This window comes from Prorops nasuta, unplaced genomic scaffold (genome assembly GCF_024137725.1).
Source record: "Prorops nasuta isolate Cenicafe-Biocafe unplaced genomic scaffold, Cenicafe_Pnas_1.2 PNAS00003, whole genome shotgun sequence".
In the NCBI taxonomy this organism is placed as follows: domain Eukaryota; kingdom Metazoa; phylum Arthropoda; class Insecta; order Hymenoptera; family Bethylidae; genus Prorops; species Prorops nasuta.
Genome location: NW_027116800.1, coordinates 6,157,011 through 6,175,245, shown reverse-complemented (window position 1 = coordinate 6,175,245; position 18,235 = coordinate 6,157,011). Strand labels below are relative to the sequence as shown.

Below are 18,235 nucleotides of genomic sequence, written 5' to 3'. Positions count from 1 at the left end.
CACGAGGATTTTCCGATTTAGCACGTTCTCTCATGCGGAATAACTTAACGGTATACACACATATAATAAAGGCTTAGAGAATATTTCTTCATTTTTATATGATTTTCCCAGAGTGCTCTATTTATTTTACAAAATTTTCTTTTCGCGCCAATTTCAGCAAGCGCATCGATCATTTCGACCCTTTTCGGGTGTTTCCGTCGCGCGCCAAAGCAACTTTGGCAGAAACAAATACCACGTCTTTGTTTCACGGTCGAGGGAAATTTGTAAAGCGAGAACGTTACGTGAGTTGGAGAGGTTTCTTTGATCGAACACGGGGCTATTTGGCAGAGAAGGAAATATTTACTCCGATGAAAGAAACCTTTGTCCAAGTCACCCGAGCCTTTCTACTCCGCTCCGCAGAGAATCATGCGTAGAATCGCTTTTCGCCATTCTCTCCTGCATCCATCAACACAAAACCATTCATTTTGACCCTTTCGCCAGTTCAATTAAAAATATTACGAAAATTCCTATTTTCAACATTTTCATCTTTTTCCTATTTCATTCCAATTGTCTTATTATATATTTCTTATGTTGTATAGTCGAACCAACATTTCGTTCACCGGTCGCCAATCAATTGCTCTTAATTTCTATTTCAACTTCCGGGCATCGTCAAATCATAATTTACGTTTTAAGAAATATCACGAAATCTTGCGATTTATATGCCGAAATTCAATCTGATCATCTATTATTCCGTCAATGACAGTGAGTTCGATCGAATGAAACTTATATTTTACTTAATTGCCTAATTAGAATTATTCTGCGCTTTCCCTATATCACAAAGAGATTAGTTATTTTAAAATCATTTTTTTTTTTGTAAATTGATAAAAACAGAAATAAGAAGCCCTAAATAATGGTACTTTTAAATTACAGAGTATTCTTCAGTTTTAACCACTGTTTTCTCTCAGTTGTGATGCCTTTTGCAAAATCTGGCACAGTTATTGATTTTCTGAAATTATTACGAGCACCAAAATCGTAATTAGAGCGCAACCAAGTGGTACACACAAACAGCACTAAACAAATACACCAGTTTCAATCGATCGTGTTGGTTTGACTGTGCCAACTTGAAACATTCGCAATGGACTATTTTCCTTAAAACTTTTTTATAAGTCGTGGTGTATTTTTAAATGTGAGCGATACAAAAATGTTTCAACAAACTCGAATCGAAAAGGTTTACATCGGGCAACAAAAATTCTCGTCTTTAAACAATAATCGTTCCAGTCGTATAGCACAGAAATTCTCATTTCTGTATCTAAATACGTTAAGAGACATTTATAAAAAGAGAAAAAAATCAATCAGAGCCGCGTTTACCATCGACAGAAACAAAAAGCAGTGAAAGCTCTTCATTTAATTTGATATATAAATCCCTGTGGAAAAATCTTCGTGATTTTGGTCAAAAGATTTGTTACCGGAAACATTGGGTTTCATTCGTCATGCCAAGTTGGTATCGACCAAACGTGCCTACTTGGCAGAGACACGCTCTCTTATCTTCAGAAATCCATAAAATGGCCAAGGAGTTTTGGCGAAATTGCCAAAAACCTTGAAAATTAATTTTCCAGCAAATTTCCTGCTTACGAGGTGAATACTTGACTGCGGCAGAGGAGCGCTACGAAGGAAAATTTCAGAGTTTGCAGATAGAAGAGGGCAAAGGTAGAGTGGTAGCAAGATTGGTGTGGTGGAGGGGGTCGAGATTGGTTCGTTAATGTTATCGGGAGTCGCGTGACGTTTGGCATAAAGCATCCCGCTCCTTGAATTTCCTGCTCATTGTGCTTGGAATTTACGGGGCTGTAATCCTGTCGCGTGAGAGAAGGAGACTCCCGCAGGAGACCTTCGTGATACACATAATTGCGCGTGCACCTTCAAATCCCAAAATCCTCTCGACGATCCTCCTCTTCTAGCACGCTTCTTCGTGAAACTCTGCCAAAGGCGAGAACTACTTTTGCTCCTACGTTGCCAGCTTAATTCGAGAAATTTCACGCAAAATGTGTGTGTGTGTGTGTGTGTGTGTATATATATATATATATATATATAATATAATATAATAACAGAACTTTTCTGTGGAATTAATAATTTCGTATTCCAGAGAGAGAAAATGTTGAACTTTGAATTACGTAGGGTCAAAGATGGACGGTGAAAGGAATGAAGGGAATGGGAGGGGCCGTCGAAAAAAGTAATAACGACGAGGTCCATTTGGCTGGTCATCGAAATGAGCGAAGAAAGGGCTACGCGCAAGTACGAAGGGAAAAAGGACCATTTTCATCACGAAGGGTGCAGTTAGTAGCATCTGTCGTTGATATGCGTGGAAAATGTGCGAGAGAAAGGCGTGGAAATGCTACGTCTCTCTGTGTTTCAGTAGGGGAGAAACTATACGCAGATTTCTTGCGGTGGAGCTCGAGGCCCATGTTGAACTTCCGGAAGTACACGGCTATCCCGACTCTTTCCCCTTATACATTAACCGCCAGGGGATATATCAAACTGTCGTTAGACACTCGCTTCACTTCCAATAGGCGAAAACCAAGTTTCTTCGAATTTCCTTCGTTTTCCCATAAAAAACCAAATATTATCCAATAAATAATACATTTTATTCGACTTTGATCCGCTGGCATCTTATATGTTTTTCAATGTTCACATTGATGCTCCTGGTATAGGTGTTCACTTTAATCCAGCCCGGAGGCTCTACATAAAAATTTCCTCATCTCCGAAACTGCAAGAGATATGAATTTTTTCAAAGTGTGTTTCATATAGATTCAAAAAGGTATTGTGCCAAAAATTGATACCTCTCACAGTTATTGAGATAAATGGATTTTTATGTCTGGGCCGAATTAAAGTAAACGCCATTACAGTCTATTATTGCATACCGATGAATTAGCGACGTTTTTGTCTCGACCAATGGTCGTTCAACTCGCACCCATACAAATCCACGCTTCAATTAAGTATACACACGCACAATACGCGTATAACGACAGCTTCGGCCGATTGGGATCTGTTGGGAAACGGAGAAAATCAGCCAAATAATTGTTGGGTATTATTGACTCGTAAAGCCGAATTTTCGATAAATTGAAAATAACGTTTCAGCTTACGTCGTAATGCTCTGTTATTGTCGGGAAAATTCGATTCCACGTGTTTAATGATCACCTAGAGGGATGAGAGTTGCAGCGTCATGTTTCTAAATGGTTGTGCAGGTGTGTTTTTAGAGTGAGAAAAAATTGTGTCATTTAGAGGGGGATTCTACCAATGCTTGTAAACAGAGATGGCGCGTGCTGGACGATGATTAATCAAGGTGGTGGGGATCGGGTCGTGTTCCTCTTCCTACAGAGGTCAAACACGAAATATTTACAGGCCCGGAGTCACGGAGTCAAATGATCGTTAACTCGCACGAGTCTTGTTGACTTTGTGCCAAGGTCTCACTGATTCGTTCAGAATGGCTCAGACGCTCGGTAGAAAGATGCAAAAAATTCCCAATGAGTTCCTCACTGACACGGTGAAAAAGGTGGGGGTGTACCGGGAAAATAGTAATAATAATTTCAAACGGTCACGAACAATAGTAAACAGATGGTGAAAATGTTAATGGATCCATCGTTGAGTTTGAGGTTATAAACGACCGTGAGACATCGTGGATGTTGGCGAGGGAAGCGAGTGTGCCATTAAATGTCAGAGTCTGGTTGGTCGGTATACTAGTACAAGTTCTTAGGTAGGTGCTATATGTTCTTGGCTAATCAGAGGAAAGGTCTCGCAGTGTCTTAACTGTCAGCACGATGAAAACTTGATGCAGGTATAGCCAGCTATGCAAGCTAGGAAACGTCCCCATCACTTTACTTTATACTGAAATGCATTATGCTAACTGTCTACCTGCCAAGTTTTCTCATCCAGAATATCCTAAAACACGGTTGAACATCCCCAAACCATTTGTACGTCAAACCTAATACTCTTTCTCTCTCGCCGCACACCATTAACTTTCGCGAAACAATTTATATATATATATAACGATTTATTTTCTTTTATTTTCCAGCTCTCGGAACTCGAGCAGCGAGTTCTCGAAGCCGAGGGAAGGGCCGATGAAGCGGAGGATAAGGTAAGCCAAATTTTACCACGTTCCGATAAAAAAGTTCTCTTTTTCTTTCTTACTCTTCTTTGGGCTATACTTACAAATTGAACCTGAGCTTAGCACGGTCTTAGCTAAGATCAACTCGTCCACTCTCGTCTAGCTTTATTAGCGAGAGCTCTTGAATGAGAGTAACCGATAAAACGGGCCGCTACATTACCGACCGAGCGTTGGCGTTTTCACTTACCGGTCGAGCTTTCCCTTTTCTTCCCTCCAAAAACCATCCTTTGACAAAACAGTAAGTTACGATAGGTGGTTAAAGCACACCACACAACACTACCATTGCAATGTATACTTATCGACCAAGGGCAAACTGATTCTTTGACACCATCGTTAAATCTTACGGAACGTTTTTATCGATCGAGAGAAAATGAAGATACGTGCGAAAGGGGGATGCGATTCTCTCAAGAGTAGTGCAAGAAATCAATATGAGAAAAGTACTAGATGTAAAGGTGTAAAAGCTCAGTTTCAACGGTAGAAAAGAAAAGTTCAATATGATTGAACGAGGTAAAAGGAGAAAGTTGACGAGTCAGTTGGAGTGGAAAGGGTTGTGAGAAGGGTTGATGGGGTTAAGAGGGAAATAGCAAGGGGAGGAAATAGGGTGGAAGGTGGAAGGAGAAAGATAGAAATATATATGGAGAAACCGGCAAAGATGGCCGCGAATCAGACCAACGAGCTTAGTTTGTTATGATAGTCGTGATAATTCCCAAGTCTCCTCCGTTCCTTCATCCATTTGTCCCTGTTAAATCAGTTTTTCTTTTCTTAAACCATTTTGCTTTTTCAATAGAAAATCACTTCCACCCTTAAATTTACCCCGAGTGAACTCCAGCAAGTTTTATAATTATGGATCCAGCCAGGTGACACTGATGAAAGGTACATCTTGTCTTATTTTTGTTAAATTCGTGTAATTTTTCATTCTTAATTAAATGCCGAAGTTTAAACTTGTTTATTGTTAGATAGATGTAGAAGACCCTTTTGAAAACGTTGAGTGTGTTAAATTGTGGGCCTTTCAATAAAATCTGTACCTATACCAAAATATTTTTGGTTTAATGCTTAGTAGGTGGATTCTAGGGAACCTATTGTAAACGCTTATATTTTTAGGAGAATAGTGATTGCATTCTAGAAATCAAAGGAGCACAAAGGTCAATTGTTTTTTACGATATTTTTTTTGCTCTTTTATTTCTTTGTAGAAAATTTATGAAAAAATGTTTAGATGAGCTTATTCTTTTGACTTTTGGAGGTGAACAGATTGAAATGTAAACAGAGATATTTTAGGGATATTACGGATGCATTCTAGCAAAGGAAATAAAAATAACTTAAAGGTAAATTTTAAGTGCAGTGTCTGTATGGATCTTTACGATCTTTTAGCTTGATGGAACTCGCAGTGAAAATTGGCGAGCAGCCAATATAACATAGAGTTATGCAGACGCGTTCCTCCGAATGTGAGATGAAAGCTTTTTATAATCAACTCTTCTAAATATTTCGATATTTGCAAACTATATTTGTTTTTATTCGAATATCTCTTATGACTTTTTTTTTATATGAATTTGCCAAGTTAATTTCTTTCAGTCCTTGAACCTTTAGCTTATTTGGAACAATTTATCGATTTATTTGTGGATGTTTTGTAGGAGGGTGTACGGGAGGAAAATGTTTTAGGGTGAAGCTCACTTTTAATTCTTGACGAGAAGGGACGGTTCAATGGGTCTTTGTACATGAGGGGGACTGTTGGTAATCTTACCTAAAAGAATCTTAGTCCCTCCTTTTATGAAATGTTCAGTTTGGTTCGTTTTCTCTATTGAAATCTTCTCTTGATAACAATGATTTATCAAGTAATTTATAAACTAGAATTCTGGATATTTTTTAAGGAAAACGTTTTATGATTAAACTCGCTTTTAATTTTTGACTATAAAGGATGGATCAAAGAATCTTTTACACGAAGGGTGACTATTGGTAGCCTTACCTAAAAGAATTTATTTTGTTTTTTAATATAACAACCTTAAATAACTTCGTTTTCAATTTTTAAACATTCACCTAATTAGAATAATTTCTAAATTGACATATAATATAAAAAGGTTGATGTTTTTTGTAAAGAGAATTTATAATGGTGAATCTTGCTGTTAATTGTTAAAAAAGAAAAAAGAGTGAGTGGATATTTGTGCAAGTATAGGGTAGCTGTTGGTAATGTTGTTCTGGCCGGGGGCCAATCCGATTCAATGTTGCCGAGCAGTAACCACTTAGTCGCGTGCATCAGCACGTGTACTAAAATTCTAAAAGGTACTACCTCTTGCTTCTTTTAAAGTCCAATCGACACCGTTGAGTTTAAATATGTATAATTCATAAAAGTGGAATAAAATATAAATGTTCAAGCTCCAAATTTACTCATAACCATGCATTAAATCAAGATTTGCTTTAATTTATAAAATCGATTAACAAGGATAAATGAAATTTCCCGATTAGTTAATTTTTTAGTTTTACGAGTTATAACAGGGGAAAACTATATAAGCTTCAGAGTCGAAGTCTGTCATCCTATTTGGTACAGAGTACATATCATTAACTTGTAAAAGACACTCCCCACCCCCCAACCCGGCCCCCTGCTCAGTTCAAATTCAATAAAAATCATTAAATTATAATTTACATTAATTATTATACGGAGAAAATTAATAAGTTTTCTCAAAAAATGTTATTTTCAATTTTTAACACATTTGAATTTAATCTTTATCTTACTGGAATGGTCACTATCTTCTTAAACTATTCTCAAGCGTTCTAAATTCAAATAAATTACGATTGATTTTTAATAAATATTCACTGTTCTCAATCAAATATTTATGTACTATCAAACGATTCTTTGATCAAATTAATTTATATCTATTCCTAATTAATATTTCTCTCTCGCGTGTAATAAAATCAATGAAAATATGAAGGTTCAATTTCCAAATTGACTGACGGCCATGTAATAAATCAATACTCTTTAATAATTTGATTAATGGCGAAAATCGATTGATCAGGCTAAATGGGTTTGCTCGATTGGTCGATTTTCCAGCTTTGTGAGTTATGACCGAGGAAAGCTGAGCTTCAGGGTCGACGTCTGGTCGTCGTGTCTGGCGGGGAATGCATGTGACAACATACTGGTAAAGAAGCAAACAAGACACGTATGTGAGGGCTGCAGCGATTCTCCCATTGGCTGCTAGCCACAACGTGACTCACCACCTCTAGGAAACCCCAGCAATTTGCTTCTGTTTCTCACTGATCGAGCTTAGTTCCATTTCGAAACTCGTGCGCTGAAACTTTATTATCATCAACATTATCGTCAATATCATTATCGTGTCGATCAACACTGGATTACCACTCACGATTCTTAATAATAACTTATTAGACTTACAACTTTACCACAGTGCAGTAAACTCGTATTTTTCATCAAATTATCATAAACTAAATTAATTTTTTTGGTTTAAACATTAGCTACTGTGCTGTATCAATTTTTTGTATAATTGTATAATCACCAGTCGTCATGGCTATTATTAAATTTGGTAAGGAACCAATTATCTTGTTTTTCATGTTTTAATATTTTTCTAATGGCATATTGAAACATTTGGATTAATTTAATTAATCGTTGGGCGCTGTAATGAATTTGTTATTTTGTATGACGTAATTCATATGGGCCTGCTTCCCACCGGTGACCTCTGTGGCAATAAACGTTTTAAAAAATTATCTATTACTGTTTATGAAATATAAACAGTGGAAATATTAAAACAATTATATTGCCTACTAAAATATCCAATTTGTATTTTTAGTAGATTTGTATCTTTCATTAAATTTGAATGAATTAAATTAATTTTTATTTTAAAAATGATCTATTGTTATATCAAATTTTCGTATAATTATATCACAATTAGAGTCATGATGGTCAATATTAATTTTAGTAAAACCCTAATTACCTTATTCTTCATCTTTAAATATTTTTGGAATAGTGCAGTAAACCATTTGGATTAACTCGATTAAAAATTGTTTATTATTATTCATTGATTATAAAACATGTAAATATCAGACAAATAATACTGACTACTGAAGCATCCAGTTTATATTTTCACTAGACTCGTGCCTTTTATCAAGTTCTCATAAACTAAATTAATTCTTTAACCATTAACTACTGTCATAGCAATTTTTTGTATAATTGAATGACGACCAGTAGCAGTGGCTAATATTAATTTTAGCAAGAAATCAATTGTTTCATTTTTAATCTGATAATATTATGTCAAAAGATTCGGATTAATTAAATAAAAATATTTGTTGTTATTTACTAAAAATAAACAATGGAAGTGTTACAAAAATAGTATTGATTTTGAAAGTATTCAATTTACATTTGCATAAAATCGATCGTGAGAGCGATTGCAATTTCCATCTGTGATAATCCCTGGTAGTGCAGGGGTTAGGGGAAAAGGAGTAAAGATCGATATAAGAATCAAGAGAGAGGTACGAAGGGCCAAGAAGGGAGGGGGGAGTAAGGGAGAACGAAAGCGTTGGCAGGATTTCCCCGTTGGCGTATTGATTTTCTCGATTCTCTGGTCATAAAGGGAGGGAGGGAGGGAGGGGGGGGGCTACGTGGCGCTCACAATCGTCCACGTTTAAGGCGATATCGATTTTTGACAGCTGCTACTGTCCATTTGCCTCACGGGAACGAGGAAAGCTTGAGAGTGAACAAAAAGCCAGTGACCGCAATTTAAATCCCACGTTTGAAAATGTAACCTTTAGACGTTTATATAAATATCACTCCTGTGTATTTCGGAAGAGAGAAAAAACTGTAATGCAATGTAAAAGATGAAAATGAGAGGAAAATTGTGATTGGATGGTTCGTGCCTTAATGGATTTTCCAGTTGCCATTTTCCGGCGAATCCCCCCTCCCCCTTACACCCCGTGACTTCCGTCACCGAATATAGCGAGAAGCCCCCCGGATGCGCATGCTTTTCCTATTCTCGTGCTCAGCCAACGCTCGAGTCGCCACGATGCTTCGCTCGTGACACTCTGGATGTGATTTTCATCTGAAAAGACAATGACTTTGTGAGTTTTCCTTAAGAAAAACTTTTTTCATTTATCAATTCACACTTTACCAGCTTCAACGTCTATGCTAAGAAAATACTCTAATCCTGAATCATTGATGCTTGCTAACTTCTTTATATTTCGTAGAAACGAGTCTTCACTGTTGAAATGCAGTTCTGAATTTGTGGAATTATTGATGAGTGATATTAGTTTGCAATAAATATACAGAGAAATGAACATTTCAGTGCGAAAATAGTCGTCCTAGGGGTTTTCAGTATAGTTTTTATTTCTTTTTTTTTATATTTATTATTTGTTTATTCTTCAGGTACGGATGATGGAGGAGCGGCTGGTGAAGGGTGAATACTGTCTCAGCACTTCCGGTGTCGGTTCCCCACCACACTCTCTGCCATCGACTTCCGGTACGCAGAATGAAAAAATCGAAGATGTCCACTGTGCCTGCATATCGAAATTAGAGACCCAAGTTGAGGAGCAGGTAAGAAATATCTGTAAAAAAGTCTGACCAATCGATATTGGATCGATAATGTTTTCTTGATAAATAGATACTGCGTTATCGTGAGCATGAGTCTCGTATCACTTATATCGTTCTTACTCGACAGAGGCAACTGCGCTTGCAAGACGCCAGACAGGTCGAGGCAAAAGCTGCGAGAATCAAAGAATGGGTTACGAACAAATTGAGAGAGCTGGAACAACAAAATCAACACCTGCGAGAGCAAAATAATAAGTGCAATCAACAACTGGAACTACTGAGGAACCATATTACGAATATTGGATTAAAACCACCCGTGAGTATTAAATTAATTAAAAGTAGAATTGATATTATTGAGTGTGGTGTTGATAAATTACTGATTACATTGCTTGTCAGATATCGACAAGAGCCTCTCTGTCTTTAGAAGTGGACACTTCATTGAGAAGAAGATCAGAGAGCTTAGAGGTGGCACCACAAGCAGTACCGGAAGTTGCACCGGTTGCTGTGGCTGAGCCTCAAACTGGTATTAAACATAGGAGACACTTGTCTGCTTGTGGAACCATCCAAAGAGGAGGAGGAGCCCCACCTAGCAACATGGACTCAAGGTAGAATCTTATGTAGTTTTCATTTTCACAACTTTCAGATTTAATTTAATTTTAAATATAGAAATTTGTCGATTCTCCTTGGGAGGTCTCACGACGTGATAGCGGCGCCCGAAACTCGAAACTGTGGTACCCTGTAACGTCCTGGGACTTCCTGCGGGGATCTGCCAACTTTATCCTTCCTATATCAATTTATTAATTTTTTTTTTTTTTTTTTGTTCAGTCAGTATTGTATTGTTGTTCTTCCTATATACTTACTGGAGCTTTACGTGTTATACTTGCTATTTCTTCTCTACAATTCCGCAGTTTACTGTCTGAGGAGCTAGCAGCAGCTGTTGAAAATCTGGTAATGCTACCAAATGTCCCAGGAGCGGCTGAGACCAATCGGGACAGTGGAAGTTCCGAAGCTGTGCACGACTATGCAGAAATTTATACGCCTAGCAGGGAAGGGATTAATTGGACCCAGAGTGGAGCACAAGCTCCCAGACCTCCCACTCCACCCTTGCACAGATTTCCCAGCTGGGAAGCTAAGATATATCAGGTAATTAATCCTTTAATATCAGCTCTACCGAAATACTTCATTTAAAGTTGAATACAACTTGTGAAATTTTTTTATAGGTAGCTGATGGAGGTCTTGGCATCGGTCCTCCAAACGAAGAGTCAGCGCCATCATCGATGACCAATACTACCAGTTCATCAAAACATTCCCAAGCTACAGGCCATAATCTAGCTGCACACAATTCTCAAGGATATTGCGATATCTCTGTTCCGGTTTATGCTACAGTGAAAGGTATTTTATTAACAGAGATTAAATTAGAGGAAATTGGGCAGGTCAAAATCTAATAATAATTACCACAGGACGAGCTAGTCAAATAAGGTCAATGCCATTTGGGGACAGCTCGGACGATAGTTCAGATGGAGAGGAGCATCCAAATCAAACTGAAACCAATACTCGAATCACCAACAGTTCATCAGATAACACCGACTCATCACTTGGCAGTGGTAGCAGTCCATCTAAAAGTGTGAAAACCACCAGCAGCCTCAGTCCTGCTAAAAGAAGTTCCAGTGGATCGCCAAGTAAAAGTGTAAAACGTGGTGAGTTGATGTAATAAAGAAACGTAGCTGTTTCACGTTTGTTAACTTTATTTTCATGATTTCACTGAACATCTTGTAACTCAAGAGCTTTGTCGTCATTACAGACACATCTTTGGAATCAGGCTTATCGGAGGATTATGCGATACCACCAGATGCTCTGAGCTCGACATCGCTCGAGTCCAGTATGCCTAGTTTGTTGATGCGAGTATCTGGTGAGAGTCCAAAAAGACAGGAATCTTTGGAAAAAACTGGTCACTTAGCCAAACTCGGTGGAAAATTAAAGACCTGGAGAAAACGGTGGTTCGTCCTTAAGAATGGTGTGCTCACTTATTGGAAAAGTCAAAATGATGTTAACAGGAAACCTCAAGGTCAAATAACTTTGGACGAGGTGTGCAGAATAAACCGAGCGGAGGGTGCAGCTACTTTTGAAATAGCAACTGGAAAGAAAACGTATTACTTGACAGCGGACTGTATCGCTACTATGGAAGACTGGATAAGAGTTTTGCAAAATGTACAAAGACGAAATGCTACGAAACTTTTACTTAGTAGAGAAGATAATAAACCAACTATACAAGGATGGCTAACGAAAGTCAAAAATGGCCACGCGAAGAAATGTTGGTGCGTTCTTATTGGCAAAATGTTCCTTTACTTCAAGTGTCCAAGTGATACTGTAAGTTCTGGTTAATCCTTTTCTTAAATAATAGTTTTAAATATCTCCAGTGCAATATACCTGACAAAATTTCTTGTTTATGCTAATGTGAAAGCAGAATCCAATTGGACAAATTAATATGAGAGACGCTAGAGTCGAAGAAGTCGAACACGTATCAGACAGTGATAGCGAGGAGAGGGAAGAGTGTCCACATGAAAGAACAATTGGAATTTTCCCAACTCACCAAGGTCCTACGTACTTGCTGATGCCACACAAACAGGAGAAGGATAATTGGCTGTACCATTTGACAGTGGTTTCAGGTGGAGGACCCAGCGCCGGTACCCAATATGAGCAGCTTGTTCAAAGACTGATGGAAACCGATGGAGATCCTAGCTGTGTACTTTGGAGACATCCCTTGTTGTTACACACAAAAGAAAATATCACTAGTCCTCTTACCAGTTTAACTTCGGAGAGTTTACAGACAGAAGCTATAAAACTCTTTAAGGTAGAAACTTGTCACAATTATTTAAAAAACCAATATATTTTACACGAATTCAAAAAATTGTAATTTTCTTATATTTTAAGATTACGTGAAGTTTGTTTAACACGTATATTTTATATTTCAGGCTGTCCAATTATTTATGTCAGTAGCGGTAGAACAAGCTGGTATTGATTACCATGTGGTATTGGCACAGAATGCATTGCAGCAGTGTTTAGATCAGCCTGAGCTTCAATCTGAATTCATTTGTGCATTGGTAAAGCAGACAAGTCGTCATACGCAACACCGTTTGGGCGTACAGGTAAAAAAGGCCGCCAGACTTGTGTCGCTGGGTACTGCGCGCGTTGTAAGTCCTGCTTATTGTTTAACAAACACTCAAACCTTGTACCATTTTTCTCTTTGTTCAAAAATTTTATTTTACCTTCTCTCGTGTTTTGCTGAATTTCTTGTTTAAGCAAAACTTCGTTTTTGCTCTTTTACGATTTAATTCGAGTTCGATTCTTCTGCATTAACTCTAATTATTTTTAGATATACAGAAAATGGTACATGTGGTACGCTTAGTCAAGTATTATATTTAATCCCTGTAATGCATGTAGTACCATTGATAACTTGGACACTTTTCATCTTAAACTAACTAATTAATGATTAATGAAAGTATCAAAGTGCTGTAATACTTGGCAAAGTTTTAACAAGATTTTAGTTGTAACATTCATTCACCTTTCACTTTTATTTGCCGCTTTAAGTGTGCTCTTTGCTAAGCTCTTGTATCATCACTTTTTATACAAAGAAAAGACACTTCAATCAAATTACATTTAGATTGCAAAAGTTTCAAGAAAAATGATGAGTAAAGTAAAGTAATAATTATATACTGAATAGTAGCTTAATTGGCCTGTCTATTCTTTAAAACGGCATGCCTTTCTCTTTCTTTCTCTCTCTCTCTTTCTCTCATTCTTTTTGGGTATTTGATCATGTCAAGTTTTCTACCAATGGTCATTTCAAAACTGTCTTGTTTTGCTTTTTGTTTCTTTTTTTTTGGTTCTTCTCGACTTTGCTCTATTTTTATTGTTCCATTAATGTACATCATATTCCATCACCCGAACTGACCCTCACGTGAGCCGAACTTATTTTTGACAATTTTTCTTAATCATTCATATCATTCCATTTTCCATTCATCTCGTTCATCATCGAGATGTTTCGATAATGTCAAAAAAACGTTCTGCGACACATACACTTGCAGAATGGTATGTTGGTGTACATGAGAACCACACACAGATAAACAAATTTTTCGAATTTTTTCAGTTCACTTTTCGATAATTTCTTTTTTGCAATAGTTGCAACATTATATTATACATATATTTATCTGTTTTTTGAATGCTGCTTAGAAATTTAGACATTCAACGGTACAAGTAAAGAGTGAGATCAGAAATCCTGCAGATATTCGAGGAAAAATCACAGCTTTACCAAGAATGCCTCACATCTCACGATGGAAGTGAATTCTGGAGGCTTTGCTTTTTGATCTTATAAAAGATAATCGCATTTTGGTCTTATAAAGAATTATTGCTTTTGCTCATCCATTTGTACGTATTATATCTCTCTCCATGCTGGTTCATCGGTGACTCTCACAGTTCATGCATTTTATGTGATTAATTCATATAAGGTTTGCCTTGAGGATTTTTTACTAACAGGCACAATGGAAATGGGCAATCGGCACAACATGTTTGAACAGAATCAGTAAAGCGTAATGACAAAAAATATATTAAGCATAATTTTAATTTTATTAATAAAATTATTTCATTTACACATTTGAAAAAGGTAGAGTAGAGTATCGTTGAGTGAATGCTTTGATCTGAAAAAGTAAAGATTAAAGATAAAAAACATAAAAAGAATAGAGTCGAGTAACGGATATTGTAGAATTGCGTAATTAGCGGAAGAAATTATTTTACTTAAATATTGAATTATCGGAGGGATAAAGGATGAGAAAAGGTAGATTAGGATGGTCTCAGTACAGGGATGAAGTAGTATGCCAGCATACCATTACAGCAACTCCTCCTCTGTGCCACGCAATCGCTGTTCACCTGCGATACGCAAAGTCCCGCGGCAAATGGCAGCGGTGAAAATGCGGATGCACAATCGACGGCTTCGACTTCTCACAGTCCTCCGCTCACGCAGGGCCACTCAACGTCAAGCATTCTGGACTGCAAGACCAATCCTGCCCAGTACGTCCTTATTCAGGGATGGCAATTGCTAGCTCTCGCCGTTTCGCTCTTTCTTCCTAGGAACAATCGTCTACTCTGGTACCTGAAGCTGCATCTCCAAAGGAATGCAGACACCAAGTTAGTAACTTCTAATTTTAAATCAATGGGACAATCGTTCTATCAAGAAGATCGGCAACGGTTTAAAATATTTGTAAAGTTAATGGTTGGCAAGTAGTATACATAAATTATTTTGTTTTTTTTAGAACCGAGTGTGGAAAATACGCAGCTTACTGCGAAAGAGCCTTGGAAAGAACTTTGCAGAATGGAGGAAGGGAAGTGAAACCTTCAAGAATGGAAGTTTTGTCGATATTGATGAAGAATCCATACCATCATAGCCTACCCCATGCCATACCAGTTCATTTTCTGAATGGAACTTATCAGGTTGTTAGCTTTGATGGGAGCACCACCATAGAAGAGTTTTTAAATACTTTGAACCAGGAAATTGGCTGTCGAGATGTACACCAATCAGGATTTACTTTGTTCAGCGATGATCCAATAGAAAAGGATTTGGAGCATTTTATCGATCTTCAAGCTAAAGTAATTCTCCTGAGTGTAAAACTAAATTAAAATTCTCTTGGTAAAGAATACAGTATCTACTTTCAATGTTTTTGTAGCTTTGCGACATCATATCAAAGTGGGAAACGGCACTAAGAGAAAAGGGATCAGGAAAATTCGAAAACACCCGAGTGATTCAACTAACTTACAAATCTCGATGCTATTGGAGGCATGCTGCAAAGATGGAAACCGATAGAGAGAGACTTTTATTATGTTACCAAATAAACCAGCAAGTCGTTCAAGGAAAATTTCCACTAAGTCGAGAATTAGCATATGAATTGGCTTCTTTGATGGCTCAGGTATATCAAATTTCTTGTTTTTTATGATTAGCTGGCTAACACTAATGATATATGTAATTTTCATAGATTGATTTTGGTGAATATAATAATGATAAGGCAAGAGGAAGTGGTCCAGGAAGCAATCCACATCATTTAGTTCTTCAAGCATTGGATAAGTTTTATCCCGTACGGTTTAGAACAAATATTACATCGGATCAATTAAGGTAAATTTTACAAATTTCATATTATTAAAGATAGATTTTTCATTACTGAATATTAATTGGTAATTTCCTTTACTACAGAGATTTGCAAGAAAAATTGCAAGAAAAATGGGTTGCACTTAAGGGACGCAGTGTTGTGGACTGTGTGAGAATCTATTTAACTTGTACCAGAAAGTGGCCTTTCTTTGGAGCTACTCTTTATCAAGCTAAAGTAAATGTTAGAAAAATATACTACAATTCTCTTAGTTTAGTTATATTTACTCAAACTATCTTATAATTGATTTTGTTTCTCTTTTCAGTTAAAACAAAATGAACCAGTGACAGTATGGATAGCAGTGTCAGAAGACAGTGTTACTCTATTAGAGCTCCATTCAATGGCAGTCATGTGTCGTTACAATTATACAAATATAATAACATTTGGTGGATGTATGGATGACTTTATGCTGGTCGCTTGTCCAGATGAAGGAGCAGCAGAGCAAAAACTTTTATTCGCCCTTTCAAAACCTAAAGTACATAGAACAAAACAATTCAGTTAAACAAATATAATAAAATTATTCCTATTTATATCTATGGTTTTTAAATTGCAGATCTTGGAAATAACATTATTGATCGCTGATTACATGAATGCACTCGGACACGCTTTGCCAGGAACACCTCAGATGAATACCTTGACGAGAAATGGATCCCATAGATCCATCAAATCAACTTTGAGGCCAGCCACTGGTAAATCATTTTAACAAGCTTAAAACAAAAATAAGAAATAATATAAATAATTAATGTGAAGAAATGTAATTTTTTGGATGCAGGATCAAGCTGTCTCCCGACTCAACCTGACATTTTAAAATCAACCCCTGATCACCAAAGACCATAAAGAAATGAGTGAATTTATTTTTTAAAGATCTACGAAAGATCATTGGTCTATATAAAAGTCTGACTACCAGGGCACTAAGCTTCTGTCACGTGTAATATAAAGGAAAAGTAGGAAATCTACGGGAGCTGGAAGTTTTTACTAGTTATTTTTCATGTAAATTAATTTCAACTATTTTATTTCTGTATATATATATTATACCGTAGCTTGTACTGACTAAAACTCGATCTAATAACACTGCCTGATTAGTGCGTCTTACTTACAACGAAGAAGCATGGTAGGATCTCGTGCCGAAACCTTTTTGCTACCATATTTATATACCAAAAGTCAAAAGTGGAATATAACGTAATAGGTAGAATGCGATATAACTACTTGCTATGTATATATATAAATATATATTAAGTTAATAGATGTTTAGGATCATAAACGATGTAATGCTGAGGGATTCTTTGATCAATTTTTAAACAAAATTAATTTCATCTTGCCAAATTAAACTCGATCGAGTGACTAGAAGAAACAAGTATCTTTAGTCAAATTATTTTTAAGATAGTAGAATCGGGTACCAATGATAGAGTTTTACATTTTGATTGATTGTTTTACTATCAGGTTTTTTTAATATTTAAAACTTTGCCATATTTACATTTAGAATACATGCAATCAAGCTCGCATCTTGTAGTTCTTTTTGAAAATTGGTAATATTTCTAAACAAAGCTTGAATTTAAAGGATTTTTCATTGAAAGATTTTTAGATGCACCATTTCAATAACTAGTCCCATAGCTTATATTTATTTTTCTTATAATCAGAGACGTATGATTTTAAATCATGACCAAATAGATATTAAAGAGTTTTATTACAACATGATAAATGTTTCAATTACTTGTTACAAAATTTTTAACAAGAATTTTTTTATTATCTTACTATTACAGAAGTTTTGTACAGATTTATGAGGTCTTACGTGACTAAATGTCTTCCTAAAGTAAACATTTCTGAAAGTTATGTCAAGGCTTTTGTGAAAAGTGTACAAGACTTTTATTTGAAATTTCAAATTAATAGATAAGCCAAGCATGATTGTGCCTAAAACTAATAGAATTATGCACGGCATATGTAAAGCTAAAAATTTAAATAAGATGATAATATAATTAATTCAAATCTCTGATTAATGGGAGCAGTACAAAGATGAATGCAAGAACAATTTGTCCATTTCATAATAAACCACTCGATATTAAAGGTCTGTCGCACCTTCGTATTATTATTATTATTAAATTTTATTTGTTCTGTAAATACAATATTATTAATAAGTTTTTAATGGTAATGTAAAAAAATCGGCAGCTGGTGCATCAATAGTCCTTAATCACCAGGCTGTTAATGGTGTTTTACCACAAATACCATCTCATATTTTTATTTATTATTTATTGGTTTAAGATGAAGTGTAAAAGTCATGAGTGGTGATAAGCAGAAAGTCTTGTACTATTGTACATTAAAATAAATAAACTGCTCGAACATGCACCTTAAAATATGTATGCTTTACCTGCTATTACAACTAAATTTTTGTAT

General features: G+C 36.3%; 1 protein-coding gene across 14 annotated transcripts in view; it reads left to right on the top strand.

The window, feature by feature from the left end:
* The window catches only part of LOC136786004 (uncharacterized protein CG43867), a 69,380-nt gene extending 51,193 nt beyond the window's left edge, over positions 1 to 18,187 (top strand). For 4 of the 14 annotated variants that reach the window (XM_066747415.1, XM_066747423.1, XM_066747421.1 and 1 more), the window contains 18 exons: positions 4,046 to 4,108; positions 9,498 to 9,665; positions 9,790 to 9,975; positions 10,056 to 10,264; positions 10,568 to 10,802; positions 10,880 to 11,051; positions 11,120 to 11,356; positions 11,461 to 12,026; positions 12,124 to 12,510; positions 12,632 to 12,850; positions 14,545 to 14,837; positions 14,963 to 15,296; positions 15,374 to 15,613; positions 15,680 to 15,816; positions 15,895 to 16,030; positions 16,113 to 16,322; positions 16,401 to 16,536; positions 16,620 to 18,187. In XM_066747415.1, coding sequence (XP_066603512.1) covers positions 4,046 to 4,108; positions 9,498 to 9,665; positions 9,790 to 9,975; positions 10,056 to 10,264; positions 10,568 to 10,802; positions 10,880 to 11,051; positions 11,120 to 11,356; positions 11,461 to 12,026; positions 12,124 to 12,510; positions 12,632 to 12,850; positions 14,545 to 14,837; positions 14,963 to 15,296; positions 15,374 to 15,613; positions 15,680 to 15,816; positions 15,895 to 16,030; positions 16,113 to 16,322; positions 16,401 to 16,536; positions 16,620 to 16,684 — 3,993 coding nt within the window. In that variant the 3' untranslated portion in view covers positions 16,685 to 18,187. Of the gene's footprint in view, positions 1 to 3,704; positions 3,728 to 3,787; positions 3,809 to 4,045; positions 4,109 to 4,615; positions 5,012 to 7,143; positions 7,666 to 9,497; positions 9,666 to 9,789; positions 9,976 to 10,055; positions 10,265 to 10,567; positions 10,803 to 10,879; positions 11,052 to 11,119; positions 11,357 to 11,460; positions 12,027 to 12,123; positions 12,511 to 12,631; positions 12,851 to 14,544; positions 14,838 to 14,962; positions 15,297 to 15,373; positions 15,614 to 15,679; positions 15,817 to 15,894; positions 16,031 to 16,112; positions 16,323 to 16,400; positions 16,537 to 16,619 lie in introns of those variants that run through there. The other 10 variants (XM_066747424.1, XM_066747422.1, XM_066747426.1 and 7 more) reach the window with 10 other exon arrangements.
* Positions 18,188 to 18,235: the final 48 nt, after the last annotated feature.